This window comes from Labrus mixtus, chromosome 14 (genome assembly GCF_963584025.1).
Source record: "Labrus mixtus chromosome 14, fLabMix1.1, whole genome shotgun sequence".
NCBI lineage: Eukaryota > Metazoa > Chordata > Actinopteri > Labriformes > Labridae > Labrus > Labrus mixtus.
In genome coordinates, this window is record NC_083625.1 from 28,853,782 (window position 1) to 28,869,512 (window position 15,731).

Below are 15,731 nucleotides of genomic sequence, written 5' to 3' on the forward strand. Positions count from 1 at the left end.
AAAACGTTTTTGAAGGATGATTTTACATGATATGAATATATCAAATATATTTTACGCTCAAGTTTTCACATGCAGGATTAAGATATAGTAGATCCCATATCTTACCCACTCAGGTGCACTCAGGGCTGCTGAATGGGAAAATGACAGACAGGACACCTCCTTAATGCTAAGCTGTGTGTAAGCTCATCTCAGACCCATTGTTAGAACGAGGTCTCAGGGTTTTTTGGAGGGCATGTGGGGGGATTCGAGGTCAGGTGACAGTTGTCCAGGTTTTGTTTGACAGGGTGTGCCTTTCGTTGGAGACCTAATTTCTTAACAAAGAGGGATAGCCCCTGGCACAAGTGGGGGGATGTGACCAAAAAGACGGCTCGTCAGTGAATCCTAACTTTCCCCTTTTTTGATGCTCTTACATAAAAATGTCTAATAAAGCCGGTCTTTATGTTATTGTTATGTAATGATTCAGGGGAGGTTGGCTTAAGGGATTTAAAAGGTTTCTGTGGATTTGATCTGTTTGTTGTACTTGCAATACATTTTTGGGAAAAAATATTTTTTATTGTATTTTTGGTGTTTAGAAAAAACAACAACTTTAGTTTTTAACTTTTTAACTTTTAGTCCAAGCAATAATCAACAGAAAAAATAAATTAAATAAGAGCAGCATTGCCCCTTTGTAAAGAGGTATTTTTTTCCTATATTTTCTTACCAAAAATAACTCAAATCTAAGCCAGTGTTTTGGTCTTTGCACTTATTTTAAACCACATTCACCTGACAACAAGTCCATATAAAACTCTTGTTTCCAGATATAAAAATCAAAACCTCAGGCCTGTATTGGTCAGAATATGTAAAAAGATCTGCCAGTGGGTTCATTTAAAATGTACCTGAAATGAGATGTACTAACTAATTTAGATAGTAAATTTATTTTTTCTCTCTCTCAAAATGTTTGATTGCCCCATTGTCAGATTATTTTATTGATTATTGGTAATGCAGGCCATAGTTCTTGTGTTTTTTTATCCTGAAATTATATTTTTATCTGGACATGTCAGTGTCACATGTGGGTTAAAAATGAGTGTAATGAGATATTTTAATCAAGAAATTAGACCAATACAGTTTCTTGGATTTGAGTTTTTTGCAGTGCTGTTCTATAACGAATCCATGTGTAGTGAGGTTACATTAAAATGTCAGGCAGCTGAAGTCATCGCTCATATGACAAGTTAGATTTATACCTACTGGACATATTGTTCCTGCAGACGGAGCACACCACATAAAGGTTCAGCCATTGTTCTGCCTCTGTCAGATGATCCAGCCGGCTGGTGTGGCTCTATACTCTTCTTCTTCTTTCAGGGGGGCTTCCTGTTGGCTGGAAAGGAGGTCACTATAAAGGACTGAGGGTGATGAAGGTGAGAGCAGACGTAGTAAAGACATACTAAGGCAAAGAGGTGTGGCAACTTGTCATCCACACAAGGTAAGATACAACCCTAATAAGATGTTTTTAATCTTTTATCTGCAACTTCTCATTTCAGTTTAATTATTTAAGCTTTTGTATTAATCCCATTAGGAGCTTCTGGTTTGGAGCAGTTTGTTAACTTTGATTGGAATTTTACTTTTTACACAACTAGCCAACAAAAGTGTTCATTGTTGACAGTTATTGCCACTTGAAAACGGTTTTAATTCTTTGATGATCTGTCGTTCATCAAATTCAAATCTCCTGTGAGGGGTTTTTAACTGGTTAGAAAACAGACTGAATTGAATGCTGAAGCCTCTATATGACCTACAAAAGCAAACCATCAGTGACTAAATTGATCATTTCTATAAAGTTAATTCTAAAGTCAGAAATCGGTCTCCCAACAAAATATACAAGTTCTGTTCAGTTGAATTATTGTTTTAAGACCATTAGAACGTTTTCATCACAGTTACATTCAGGATATTCTCGATAATGCACTGGGGTACCTCGATTTGTATTCATATTACTCAATAACAGGGGTGCCTTGTGGTTAGTCCCATGCACAGAGGCCTGAGTCCTAGAAGGCGGGCGGCCTTGGTTCAAACCTGACCTTTGGTTCTTCTCTACTCTCCCTCCCCCGATCTCTGACTCGATCCACTGTCCTGTTTCTGAATAAAGGCATAAAAAGACAGAAAATGTACCTTTAAAAAAATACTCAATAATAGGCTAACATTACAAATTGCTAAGCTAACTTGCATAAATGTGGTTGGTTAGACCCTCAGGTTCTGATTCTGGCTCTGATGGCTCAAACATGTAGAGCTGGACAGGTCCAATAATGCAGCCAAATGAACAATCCATTGTCAGGTCTCAGCAGTTTTTCCCACAGCATCCCAGAGCAGAGATTACTGCTTCATTAGTCATGAGTTTGAAAACTTAACTTTATATACTGAGCAGTTTTTCCATTACTGAAAGTTGGCCTGGTGGCTAATAACACAATCTTCTGTTGGATAACATACCTAAAAAAAGATTATTGCTTTAAAGACTCTAATGCCTGAAAGGGGACTTCCACAGGGGGCGCCAAAATCAAGACAAACTGAAAAATCCTCACAGCTCTTTAAATGAGATATTAAATGTTTGGTAATGATGCTTTTTGGTGAAAATGTGTGATGAAGAACTATAATTTTATGTTTTACAACCCTCATTTGCATATTATCTACTTTGTCACTGAAGCAAAAGAACATCTTAGTGCAAAATATATTTCAAAAAATGACTTCAAAATGTACATTGTAAAAATGTTGAAGTCAAGGTTTCCCTGTCTTCCAATCTGAATCCATCCCTCTTCAGGGATAAGGAGGATGATCCAGACTTTTTAGATCAAAACAAACCTAATCTTACTCACAGCTTTGAGACTACTATTTTTAAATGATTTTCATAGTTATTAAACAATGCTGATAAGACAGATATGAAATCTTCATAGCTCTTGGTACTGATTTAAGATGACTTTAAATTGATTCATTACGTGTTTGTAAAAGGGTGTTTTTACATTTCTTCACTGTTTAAAAGTTTACTACTAAAGTATTACTTTCATGAATATTTGTAAATATCAATCTCATTCCAGTTAATACTCATAAGTCAGCACATTTGAGAAGGAACTGGGCCCTTTCCTGCAGGTGGAGTCTTGAGTTTACATTTCATATTTTAGATTAAGGTTATAAATAGTTAAAGGATACAGTAACATGTATTATTACAATTAAAAAATAAGTCTTGACTTCTCTAATAGTTTTATTGAAAAAGTCATCTTAGACCTGATAAAGTAAATAAACCTACAATTCACAAAATAAATCAATAAATGTATCTTATTGATGGAGTATGTTTACGTTGTTGTGTCAGTATTTGTGACAGAATCAGAATGGTTGTTTTGAGTTCTTTAACCTGATCTGCTGGAGTGGTGATCCTGAGCTCCTCTGATGTTTTTTTTTCCGCAGTAAGAGGACAATGTGGCTGGTGCTTCTGACATATCAACTTGCTACTCTACTTATCGCCCAGGGTCAAAATGCCTGCATTGGACACTCTACATTCAGAAGTCCAGGTCAGACAACTTTTGCACAGAAAATATTCACATAAGACGTTTACACATAAAAGCTGTTTTCACATCTGCACTCCTGAACACATAATAAAGCAGTTTCATTAGATCTCACCGACACAGGCATGAAGTCAGTTTGCGCCGGCTGCAGGACATAAAATGATGGCAATATTTTTTATGATTTAGCATTAGTTTGTGTTTTTTGGTGATGCTGAGTGTGTGTTCATGTGAGACAGCCAGAGCGTTTTTGGCAGTGTTTGTAGACTGAAATACACAGCTGACTTCAACTTTGCCTGTTCGGGGTTCTCAAAGGAACTAAACTTAATTGTCAATGCTTCTTCAAAATTTAAGTTGTACAGTGTGGGTGCTCAGGTCATATTTGACAATTGGTCTGTACAGTAGGAGCATATAAATCATGAGCTTTTGTTATGCGTCTTCAAAAATTCAATCGTACAGTGAGAGATGACATTCCACTACGACATTTATACAATCGTGCAGTGTATACCCAGCCTAAAGCATCACATGGGGACAAAGTGAAAAATGTAAACACAAATATTAATGATAAAAAAAAAAAAATGAAATACAGTTCTAAACAAAGATTCAAAAATGACTGATGGTCCCATTTCCTGAGTTGAAAAGTCCTTCTTACAACTTATGTAAATGGTACATGGACTTGAGCTGGAAAAGCATTTTCTAGTCTTCTGACTACTCAAAGTGCTTTTACACAGTAGGTCACACCTACACATTCACACACTGATGGTAGAGGCTGTTATGTAAAGTGACCATCAGAAGTAAATAATCTCATTCATACACATTCATATGTCACCGACAAAGCAGAAGAAGCAACTTGTGGTTTAGTGTCTTGCCCAAGGACACATCGGACATGTGGCTGCAGGAGCTGGAGATCGAACCCCCGACCTTCCAAATGAAAGATGACTCAACTGAGCATGTGTCTTCATTATTTGTTAAATTGTACCGTAGTAACTACATGGATGCTACAAAGACAATAAGATGTACAGATTCATTGAGTCCATCATTTTTCATGATCAGTAGCTAACAGTTAAAACTGCATCAAAACTTTCTTTGTCTTTTGATGATAACCATAAATTTAAGGCTAATGACAACTTTTCTCTGAAGATTTTAACTTTCGAGCAACATTAAAAACACTGTACAATTGTTTTCACAGGCTTCAAAGTCATGACAATATAACTTGTGTTTAAATGGTGGCCTGTCCCTTTAAGAAGTCAGGGTTAGAGTAATCTGTCAACATGTTCAACATCCTAACCTGATTGTGATGTGATTACTCAGCTAACTCAGACATGGAGGTCCTCTGTGGCTCTCAGACGGTGGACCTCCAGATCCTCCTGTGTCCCGTCTATTTCAACGGATACAACGAGTCTCTGCTGTCCCTCAACTCCGAGCACTCTAAACACCAGTGTAAAGGGAACGCTGACTGGACTGCAGACCCTCCTGTGGTCAAATTCAACTTCTCCATCACAGAGGAGGGCATCACAGCCTGCTCCAGCAAGCTCACAGTACGTTAAACCTCAGAACACTCAGCAGCAGCAGATCCATTCACACCACACATTCTTGATTAACTAACCCTTTCCTCACAGGTCACTCAGGAGGCGGGAACTGGAGTTTTTGCCGACTTCTCCAACGTCCAATACATCAATATCTCTGGTATGGTGTGCTCTAAGGACCCCAGCACAGGGGCCATCACCTACCACCAGGAGGTGATGTACCAGTTCTCCTGCCACTACCCGCTGCAGTACCTGGTCAACAACACTCAGATGAGCGTGTAAGACACATTCACTGTTAAGAAAATAATCATGTGTGCTATTCCAAGATTGATTAGACTGATTATCTTAAGATAAACGTAAAGAGCACATACTGTAGTATAGTATATCCTCTGAAAATAACTCTGTGAGTCATGACTGTCTACAATGGGTGTAACACCCGAGTCCCACTGTCTGTGATGTTTTCAGAGTTTTCAGAGTCCTATCTTCAGTTTGTTTACATCGCCCGGACGGCCGGCTGACTCCTCCCCTCGTGTATAAAAGTTGTTTAATTGAGGGACTAGAGAAAAGAAGAAGAACATACTGTACTCACTGCTTAACTGTGTTTCTAGATCACGCTCATTTCAGGTAAATTTACATGCAGTGTGAAGATACGAGCAGAATAAAGATCACTAGCATTAGCATGCTAACACAACAATGCAGCGCAAGTTGTTTTGGTTTCATGCTGGAGGGCGACATCTGCTGGATCAAAAAATCACATATTAAGCCTTTAAAGGAAACTTTGAGTTTTGTCTTTCCAGTTTGTATTAAGAAGAAGGCCAACAGACTGGTAAACCCAAACAGTTCAAAGCAGACCTAATCCTGTAGCCGAACCATCATTTCTGTTGTCACCTAGTTTTGTTATTTCTCAGAAGGTGACTTGAACATGCTGCTTCACATATTTATCTGGGTTAGTCAGGTCATGAGTGTTGCCGAAGGAGGTGTGTAATACTCACCTGTGTATCATGTATTAGATGGATGATGACCTGGTTGTTGTTGACTTGGGGTTTTTCCCTGAATGAATTACAGCTGCTTAAAGAACAGTTTTTTCTGTCCAACAGGTCTGCAGTCAACCTGGCAGTCAAAGACAATAACGGGAGTTTCATCAGCACACTGAGCATGCGACTGTACTCGGTAAGTTTAGTGAGGTATCCCACCCCCTGCAGCCCCTCGGGACGAGTATGTTTAAAGTGATACATAACGCATTATGTCAGAAAGATCTGCCCCAATCAGTCTAAACAAAATCCTTTCCTGACTTGGCCTTCAGGATGAAAAGTACTCCAGGACACTGCAGGTCCCTCAAGGAGGCCTGGAGCTGAAGACCAGGATCTTTGTGGAAGTGAAGGCATCAAACCTCACTAATAGGTACTTCACACTTCACATGGGTCTGAGCAACGCTGCTTACAATTCTTTCAGTTACTTGAAATGTTACAAGTATTTTTTAGTAAGAACATACTGACATTTTGTTGACCAGTACCTGGTGTTTCTAATCCAATGAGGTATTTTTTAAGAAGACCCTTACCAACTGTACTGATCTGTGCTGTTACCAAAACTCCTCTTACAGATTTAATGTGCTCCTGGACCGATGTTATGCCACAGCCTCACCTTTCCCTGTCAACACCACATTTCACGATCTCTTTGTTGGGTGAGTCAGCAGCCCTCAGAGAGGACTCAGCATTAAGCTATATATCACTGTCTTCCTTATTTAACATAATAGAGCAAGCCCAAGTGTTGATCTATTTTCATCCACAAGAAATTAAACAGAGCCCTGAGAACACTTCATTTTATCCCAATAAAGTTCCACGTAGTCTCCTACAGTCTTTTGTATTGTTAGCTATTATTAGCTACCAGAGCAAATACAACAAACACACGACTTCAAACCATGAGATTAATGTTTTTGTACCAACTGAAACCAACTGGCAACAATTTAATATCTGAACCTAATATTTGAAATATTCTAACCTATGAAATTGTCCTGCCTCTAACTAAGCTGTTTAAGAGCCTAAACCTATCCAGGTGTGTGGTTAACATTAGTATAGTTGGTAAGGATAAGGCACCAACAGTCCAACACAAGTGACAACCTACAGTGGAAAACGCAAAAGTGTGAAAAACCTGCAGTTGTTTTTTTCCCCTCTGGTTGATTTGGCAGGGACAGATGCAGTATACATGGAGAACTGAAGAACAATTAATGCACTGCACCACAGTAACACTAATTGTCAATGCCTGTGAAATTGAATATAAAATACGTAGCATATACAGTATGATAAAAATGTATGGTGAGCATGCTTACAGAAAGAGCTAATCTGTGTTACATTTTGTTGACAGTTATAAAAAGTTTCATGGTTTGTCAGCATGCACTTAAACAGTTACAAACCCCACCCCAATGCCTATATATGATACCCACACAAACACACCCCCATACTAACAGTACACACATATATATGGCTCCAGTGTCCACTTGAGGATACAAAAACCAAGGAATCCATATTAGCTCCCATATTAAATGCCAATTTTTATAGCAGATATGAACATGCTCTCAATGCAATCACAATCACAGCACTATAGGGTTGGATGAGCTATACTATTTGAAAAAAAGGGGTCAAAAATTCATGTTTTTCTGTCTGCCAATCAGAATGTTTGTACAACTGATGGCTAAAAGAAAACTGTCCCCCAAGCTGTAACCAGGATACCCAGACAGTGATGGGAATCAACGGGGCGCAGCAGGAAGCACGTTTCTCCTTCGAGGCTTTCCGCTTCACTCAAAGCGAGGCAATCTTCTCCACCTACTATGTCCACTGTGCCACCAGGCTGTGTGTGAATGACATCTGCCCAAGCCTCAAGGTCAGTCTGCCTCCCGCTTGTTACACCACAAAGGCTAAACTTTAGTATTTTTAGATTTTATAATTCCTGCTTTCTTTAATTTTCTTAATAAAGCATTGTTATTGGTTAACTCCTTGCCTTTACTTTTGCCTGGAAAAATTGTGCAAACCAAAATGGTGATTAAACATTTCCCCTGCAGAACTGCTCGTCCAGCACCAACTCAAGGAGACGCCGGGGTGCCAGCAACAACCAGGGCACCACTGTGAGCGACATGGCCACCATCAGCTCAGGCCCCATCACCATCCGCACGGACCAAGGTGAGAACGTGAACGGTCTATTTAGGCATCTAAGAATTCAGAGATACTGCTGTGATCACAACACAGTTACACTTTTGCTGAATCATATCTGTCTCTGTTTCTCCACAGGGAATCTGGTGGCTCCTGGAGGTATGTTTCACTGCCAGCATGACTTCATTCCTGTATTCAATAAAAGACAAGATTGGAGAACAATATCAAATGATAAAACTGGTTGTATGTACACAGGACTGGACTGTGGCATTATTGGCTCAAATCGGCCCCACGCGACCAATTGAGTACAACACACCTATAAACAATCCTTGTGACCTCTTTAATACAACTACTATGTTATTCCCCTTACCATTACCATTACCTGACATAGACACATGAACTGGTGTATTCACTCTCTCATTACTAACTCTTTAGTGGTTAAATATCCAATATCCAACTGGAAGTTTGTAAAAAAAAAAAAAGAAGAAAAAAAAAGTATAAAAATCCTGCTATAGGCCAGAATTTATTATATTTCATTATTTATATAGGCCTACTTGAAATACATTATATGTATAAAATCAAGTTAATCTTGAGAAGTATCTTAATAGTGTAGCGGCTGTAGAGTCCTTTGTCTCTCAACCAAAAGGTCTGGGATTCGATCCCCAGTTGCTGATGTGTCCAGTCAAGACACTTCACCCCAAATTGCTCCCGCTGCTTCAGTAATACTGATGGATGATTGATCAGTGTGTGGATGTGTAGCTGTGACCTGCGTTGTAAGAGCTTTTGAGTAGTCAGAACAGAAGACTAGAAAGTGCTAAACAAGCTCATGTCCATTTACCATTTGTATTATATTACACATTTTCATTTAAAAACTTAACTTGAGTAGCCTAAGTACATTTGAATGGATGGAGCTTTATGTTTAATACTCCACTACACTTCAGCAGCCAGTGTACTGTACATTTTGTAGGACTTTAAGGTTAAAGCAAGCGAGGCTAAAATGAATCTACACCAGACATCACATTAGAGTCTCACCTTGAATTGATTTCTCCAAATAAGTGGGTGGTCTTTGTTTTCAGTTTGTCGTCACACACAAAGGCTAGGCTATTCTTTAGTTTGCAGCCAATGTTTGAGATAAATTCTGAGTATAGAATAGGTATAGGAATTTGTAAGCAAAGAGCGTGACTGACAGAGTGTATGTTAATATTTGATGAGGTGTAGCCTATGTTAAGGGTTGGTGGGCTTGAAAATAAGAATTTATTTTAAATTTGATAAACCGCTAGGCGACACATAAACATACAGTATATGCAGCTGTAAAAATCAATAAACTAGTAAAAAGTACTTTCTCAGTGTGGTATTATAAGCCTACTTTACAACCTTCCCTACATTATATTTATATTGTAACGCACAAGAGCTACAGCTTTAACCTATGAAACAGTTTTTTCAAACACCTTTATAAAGAAAACCCTTAGCCTTGTAATGTAACTGCCTTGTATGCATGCTAACATGCTACCATACAGACCTGAGTCACTCCCTGCTTAGCTAGGCTATCGTTAGCTTATTGATTCAGCGTCAGGCCATGACTACGACAGTCTGGACTTTCTTTGGACTTTATTCCCTACTTTTCTTTATCCTCACTCTTTCATGATATTGAGCAGGAGAGGTCAAAGGGTGGAAGGGAGGAGACAGGATTTTGCCAGACAACTGTAGCTAGACATAGGCCGATGGCACTGCTCTGTGGGCCACTTAGCATTTTGTTTTTTAAATTATTATTATTTATGCCCCAAAAGACATTGAAACAGCTTTCAATACAGCCATAAAGATTAGCTACCAGAGCAAATACAACAAACACAGCACTTCAAACCATGAGATTAATGTTTGTGTACCAATAACTGGCAACAATTTAATATTTCAACCCAACCTATGGAGTTGTCCCACCTCTAGCTAAGCTGTTTAAGGGCCTAAACCTATCTAAGTATTAGGTAAGGATAAGGCACTGGCAACCTCCAGTGGCAAATGCAAAAACCAAGGATCCCTATTAGGTCCACTATTAGGCTAAATGCCATTTTGGTTCAACAAAAATAGTCACACGTGTGTATCAGTAAATATGAAGTCACAGAGAAAAATGCTGCTGCCTTGTTTGTTTGCGTCACTATTTGTTTGAGTTGCTGTACTGTGGCTCCTCTGTGTTAAGTTGTCAAAAACATGTATTTTGGTGGACATCAAGCATAAACTGCACCTATAAGAAATACATTGTAGTAATGTCAACCTTTTAGTGCCTAGAAATCCTTAAAATCCCCAAATATGTGAAAGTAGAAAAAAGTGGATGGACATACAGTAAGCTTAGACAAGATTTTCTCCGTCTCGAACAACAAAGCCTTGTATTCACAAACACTCTGAGAATACTCTTCTTGAGGAAATTCTGTCGATGATTCTTATAAATTTTTAAGAATTTTGTCACTTAAGAGCAACTCTTTGTACTCGGATGCTTTGTGAATATGGCCCCAGAACTTGATAATCTGCCAAACACAAATAGAGAGAAGGATCTCTTGGTACTGTAAGACGAATAAAATAATGTAGGGAAACCAATTGGCTTGACAGTTAAAGACATAAATATGTTGTACAGCTTCCATTATGCTCATCAGGATATAAACTGTACATTTATCTAAACTATAATGGGCTTACTATGGTGTCTTCTTCCTCCCTACAGGTGCTCAGCAGGCTCACCTGAACAGTACGATGGTGGCTGTTTCTGTGGTTGCGGGCATTGTTGGAGCCATCTGTCTTACATTGGTGGCTTTCATTGGATACCAAATGTACAACTCCAACTTCAGTTTCAACAAGAGCATCCTGCAAGGGTGAAAAAAGCTGGGGGAAAAACTTAAAAAATATAATGTAAGGATTACTCACTCATAAGAAAAGTAGGCTTTAATGTTCAGTGATGTAACACCAGACATGAAGAGCATCTCCTGGGTAAAAGAGCTCTCTGGCATGAGGCCTGAGGGCTGGCATGTAATTCATGCTAGTTCCTGTCAACCTGCAGCAACCAAACACTTGAACTCAGAACTATCCATGCTCCAGGCTGAGTTACTTTATTAAGCTTTTTTATTTAAACTTTAATGTTTTATATCAAGTTTTCTATGGCCAATAAAGGTGTTTGAAAAAAATGCTAAGTTGTTATTGGTGGTAATTTTTAAGGTTGTTGCTTATTCCTTCCAATAAAGCAAACATTGTCACATTTTTTAGACCTCTGAGTTGTTGAAGCATAATGAGATTAGGGGTTGTGGTTCAGTTGGTATCTTTGGTCGTCTCTTAACCAGAAGGTTGGGGGTTCGAGCCCCAGCTCCTGCAGCCACACGTCCAACGTGTCCTTGGGTAAGACACTTAACCCCAATTTGGTGGATTATGAATTTGTATGAATGTGATTAGTAACTTCTGATGCTCACTTTACATAGCATCCTCTGTAATCAGTGTGTGAATGACTTTAAGTTTTCAGAAGACTACAAAAATGCAATAAAAGCTCAAATACATTTACCATTTAAAAAAATGGAAGACTTCACTACTTGAATGTTTAACTTTAAAAAAGGCCTGTGTGATACTTGTAGTGGTAATCACTGCAGTAGTCTACTTTAGTACATATGACTATTACCTGACTCCTTCATGAGATAAAGCTTTCAAGAGTGTCAGGCCATGACATGGATAACCAGAGAACATGATTTCAATCCAATTTAAAAAAAGGTTTTTTTTTTTATTAACAGCTTTAACACACATTATTTTCATCCCCCACTCATGAATTTTGTTTTCCTCAGTCAGCCCTTCAAATAACAGAGTGCAACAAACAGAAGCACACATCAGAACTTAAATCCCCCCAACACACACACAGTCATGGTGAGAGCACTGACAACTTGAACACATCACCTCCTCTACAGTTTAGCAGCTTATGAGACTAAAAGATGGACTTTGACTGCCAAAACATATTCAGTGTTGTTTAGGCATCAGCAGAAGAAAAAATAAATCATGACTCATTCAATTCAGTCAGCTGGATGAGAGATATGATGGGAACCAGAAATATGGAGACACTGTTTATATATTAAGTTTTACTTATTTGGCAGCTCTCCTGTCAATCTGCACTTAAGTGCTACACTATAGACACATGTTGGTTTATGTTTATACTCATCATCAACAGGGGTTATTGTTCTATTCAGTCAAGATTTCAAACATACAAAAACACTGAATGAGTTTCAGTGGGTGAGTAATGATGGGAGAAACAAGTTCAATCGAGTGCATGTACTAAAAAATGTAAGTGACTTGTCATGGAACACACACTCAGTATGTCGCTCGTTCTGCATACTAATCCTTAATCCACATTTATACCCAAATTATGTAATTATGTTCAAAATAATCAGCCATCATTCCTAATTATAGACATGTTTCAGAAGAACTTCTAATTTCTCAGTTTCCTCTGATTTACTTCTTCTTAAAGTCCAATCAACATATGTTGGGGCATATTTATAGTTCACGTTGTGACTGGATGAATGCTTTGTTTCATTACAAATAAAATTAAAAAAAAACTGTACTTCCAATATAGTTTTAGATTGAATCTATAAGGCTTACTACAATTTTTTCCCTACAAATACAGCTGCTGTTTTAAAGCTGAGAGGCACAGGAAAGAGTGGAGTTTTTAAACGAATTAACCGTACAAATGTCATTTGTACGGTTCCATTTAATCTATTCCATTTATATCTCTGACTGTTTTTTTTATTTTATTTAGTTGAACACTTGAACAAGATGAGCGAAATAACAAACCCCCCCACACCACTGTGGCTGACGGTACAGGCGGTGTTACAAACATTGTCCTCCCCTCTACAGACAAATACAGTGCAGACAAAGCAGGAAATGAAAAGTTATTAAATGATGAAAAAGTATACCAGCACCCAACCTCATCAGAAGTCTGTGTAGTTACTTTAATAAGTCTGAACACTGCTCACACCTCCCTCTGTGGGATGTCATCATCTGGTGGGCTTGACCCGTATCCATCACGGCACAGACGGAGTCCCAGACTTTACTTTTGTTGAACTGCTTCTTTGTTGTGTTTCAGTGTCGAGTCGATGACAGACAGAAGAGATGAGCAGCAAATAAAGAAGAGGGGTGGGGGAGGTAGGGGTAAGATGAGCAGCCTCTGTTGCATATCCAATCAGATTCAAGCGGTTCGGTCACCATGGACAAAAAAAACCAAAGAAAAACAAGAAAAACTGAAGAGAGAAAGAGAACTTGAACATTTATACACTGTCAATAAATAGTGATTTCTTTCCCAGTTCCAGCTGTTATAATTCATCCTCTATGTGGGCCTTCTCTGTTGCTCCTGAAAATAATGAAGAGAAAGAAAGAAAAGATTACTGTGTGTACGGGCATTCCTCCTGAGCTACATGTGCTGAGTAACTGTGATGTTTACGGCCTCAACATTACACACACACGCTGACATACAATGCTGTTGCCATGGTGATTACCTATTACCTTTAGCATTCAGAAGGCCCAGGCCAAAGACAATGCAGCCTTATGTCATCCCTGCCAGTGTTTGTTAACAAAAAAATGACGACAAATGTTTTATAAATGACTGTTTCTCCATCATGAAGACGAGACATTTACGAGCTGAAGAAGAAAAACACAAAACATAGACTGAACTGAAATGTTAGTGGTGGGCTGACAGACATTAAAAAACACTACGATATTTTCCCGTGTGTAATCAGTCTATCAAAACACAAGCAGGAGAGAGGAGAAGTGTGTATGCCAGAGAGGCTGAGAGCAGTGGGAGTGAGTGTGTGTGTTAGGAACAGAGCAACAGACAGAGCTGATGCAAATAATTTAGAGTTATTTTTCTGAGTTAAACAAATATTTTATTTTGATATATAAATTAATAATCTTTATGCAAGTTGCAGTTGCTGTACGGATCAACTTGCATGCATTTAAGTTAGTTAGCAGCACTTCCTCAGGTTTGCTCAAGAGATGAGCTTAGAGTTGACGCGATGAGGTCTGAAGCTTTTAAAACTCTCTGTAGTAGCAACAGATTATAATAAAATAATAAACACACAAACAAGTTGAGATTTGAGAGGATGAATGTGCCTCTAGCATATTTAGTTGATGACAGAATGATGGTGTATCCATCACAGTCTGTTTCAGATATGCCAGCTAAAACATTGTGTACCCGTTATTTGTTTTGACCCTGAAATATAACCAGCAATAAGGCCAAACATTTAAAAAAGTATCTTGCCTCTGTAACAGATTTAGAGACAAGCTAACAAATCAAATAATCCAGCAGTCATGTGATGCTCCAGTCAGAGAGGAGGTCATTCAGTTCAAGGGTGGTGTTTTTTAAATTTTTAAAAATTGTTTCCACCCCCTAGAGTTCTCCGTCATCAGCGACAGGTGTGGAAGACCGACCTGTAGTTGTTTCTTCTGTGGGCTGTGATTGGCTGTCTGAGTCTGTGTGTACAGTGCTCTCCTCTGTGGGCGGGACTTCCCCCGGCTGTGGCTCCTCTGGTCCTCCTGTAGGTGAATAAAAACATACATGGAGTTAAGTCTTATAGCTGGTGTGATTTTCATATTCACAAGGGAACAGTAACATTTGAGGAGTAGTGTTTGAACCCACCACTTGTTGTCTCAGTGCTCTCCTCTGTGGGGGGGATGACCTTCTCCTCTGCTGTGTCGTTTGTCTTACTGCTTTTATCCGAGCTGGTGCTGTTCTTGGCTTTGGCTTTGGACTTCGGCTTAGCAAATTTAGCTTTGTTGAGCAAGTAGTTGACCTCTCGATCCAGCAGAGCCAGTTTGGACTCGATGTCTTTAGAGAGTAGGATAGGTCGCTCCTTTGCAGAGCGTTTCTCCTGCACTGCTACCGTATCATTCTTCCACGTCTGGAGAAAGATAGTACAACACATGAGGTTTAACTTTAAACCAAGAGCCTGTGTGACAACTTATCAAATGTACTAAAGAAGGCTTCAGATGAACATTTTTAAAGTCTGAAAAAAAAAAAAGAACTATCTGGATGATGTCATAGTGATTTAGATTATGACGGTATATTTGTGTTGTATGAAAGATGTCATCTGCCATAATACTGAACTCAAGGCTTCAAAAAGGCAATTGCCCCAGTACAAGTTTGCTCAAACTTAATTAATATTAAACCAAACTTCTTGATGTAGAGGAAAAAAACACAATCTAAATTTCATTTACTATAAAATTTGACAAAGATCTTGTCAGACAGTAGTAAGCAAAGTTACTACCGTCTACTGATCAAAACAACACACCTAACAACTCTGAGAAGGCATTGTTCCTGAGAAAAAAGGACGGTGGAGCTGACATAGAAAAGGAAACACTCATATCAGTAAAGATGACATTTAGCAAACTAGCAACCATTTTATAAAATGAGTCTTAAGCATATTCCACATATTAACACCTGAAAATGGCAAATTTCAGACAGGCTGCCCCCTGTTGTTGAAACAAACACCTCACACTGAAATACTATCTCTGTCAGACGGGAGGGGGAGGAGGATCTC

At 38.8% G+C, this 15,731-nt stretch overlaps 3 protein-coding genes across 3 annotated transcripts in view; 1 reads left to right on the forward strand and 2 right to left on the reverse strand.

Moving 5' to 3' along the window:
* Positions 1-2,071, reverse strand: part of LOC132988581 (cytotoxic and regulatory T-cell molecule) — a 21,130-nt gene extending 19,059 nt beyond the window's left edge. The window contains exons 1-2 of the mRNA XM_061056049.1: positions 1,945-2,071; positions 1,225-1,354 (exon numbers count right to left, since the gene is read on the reverse strand). Of these exons, the coding sequence (XP_060912032.1) occupies positions 1,225-1,231 (7 nt within the window). The 5' untranslated portion in view covers positions 1,232-1,354; positions 1,945-2,071. The remainder of the gene's footprint in view (positions 1-1,224; positions 1,355-1,944) is intronic.
* Positions 1,320-11,345, forward strand: si:ch73-261i21.5 (zona pellucida-like domain-containing protein 1). Its single transcript, XM_061056051.1, has 11 exons — positions 1,320-1,459; positions 3,424-3,527; positions 4,830-5,056; positions 5,138-5,322; positions 6,142-6,214; positions 6,348-6,445; positions 6,645-6,725; positions 7,756-7,921; positions 8,100-8,217; positions 8,326-8,346; positions 10,895-11,345. Exons 2-11 carry the CDS (start codon positions 3,434-3,436, stop codon positions 11,044-11,046), a joined length of 1,215 nt encoding a protein of 404 aa, XP_060912034.1. The 5' UTR covers positions 1,320-1,459; positions 3,424-3,433; the 3' UTR covers positions 11,047-11,345.
* A 566-nt stretch (positions 11,346-11,911) lies between these two features.
* Positions 11,912-15,731, reverse strand: part of hyou1 (hypoxia up-regulated 1) — a 30,428-nt gene continuing 26,608 nt past the window's right edge. Inside the window, exons 22-24 of the mRNA XM_061056054.1 lie at positions 14,831-15,092; positions 14,623-14,727; positions 11,912-13,546 (exon numbers count right to left, since the gene is read on the reverse strand). Of these exons, the coding sequence (XP_060912037.1) occupies positions 13,509-13,546; positions 14,623-14,727; positions 14,831-15,092 (405 nt within the window). The 3' untranslated portion in view covers positions 11,912-13,508. The remainder of the gene's footprint in view (positions 13,547-14,622; positions 14,728-14,830; positions 15,093-15,731) is intronic.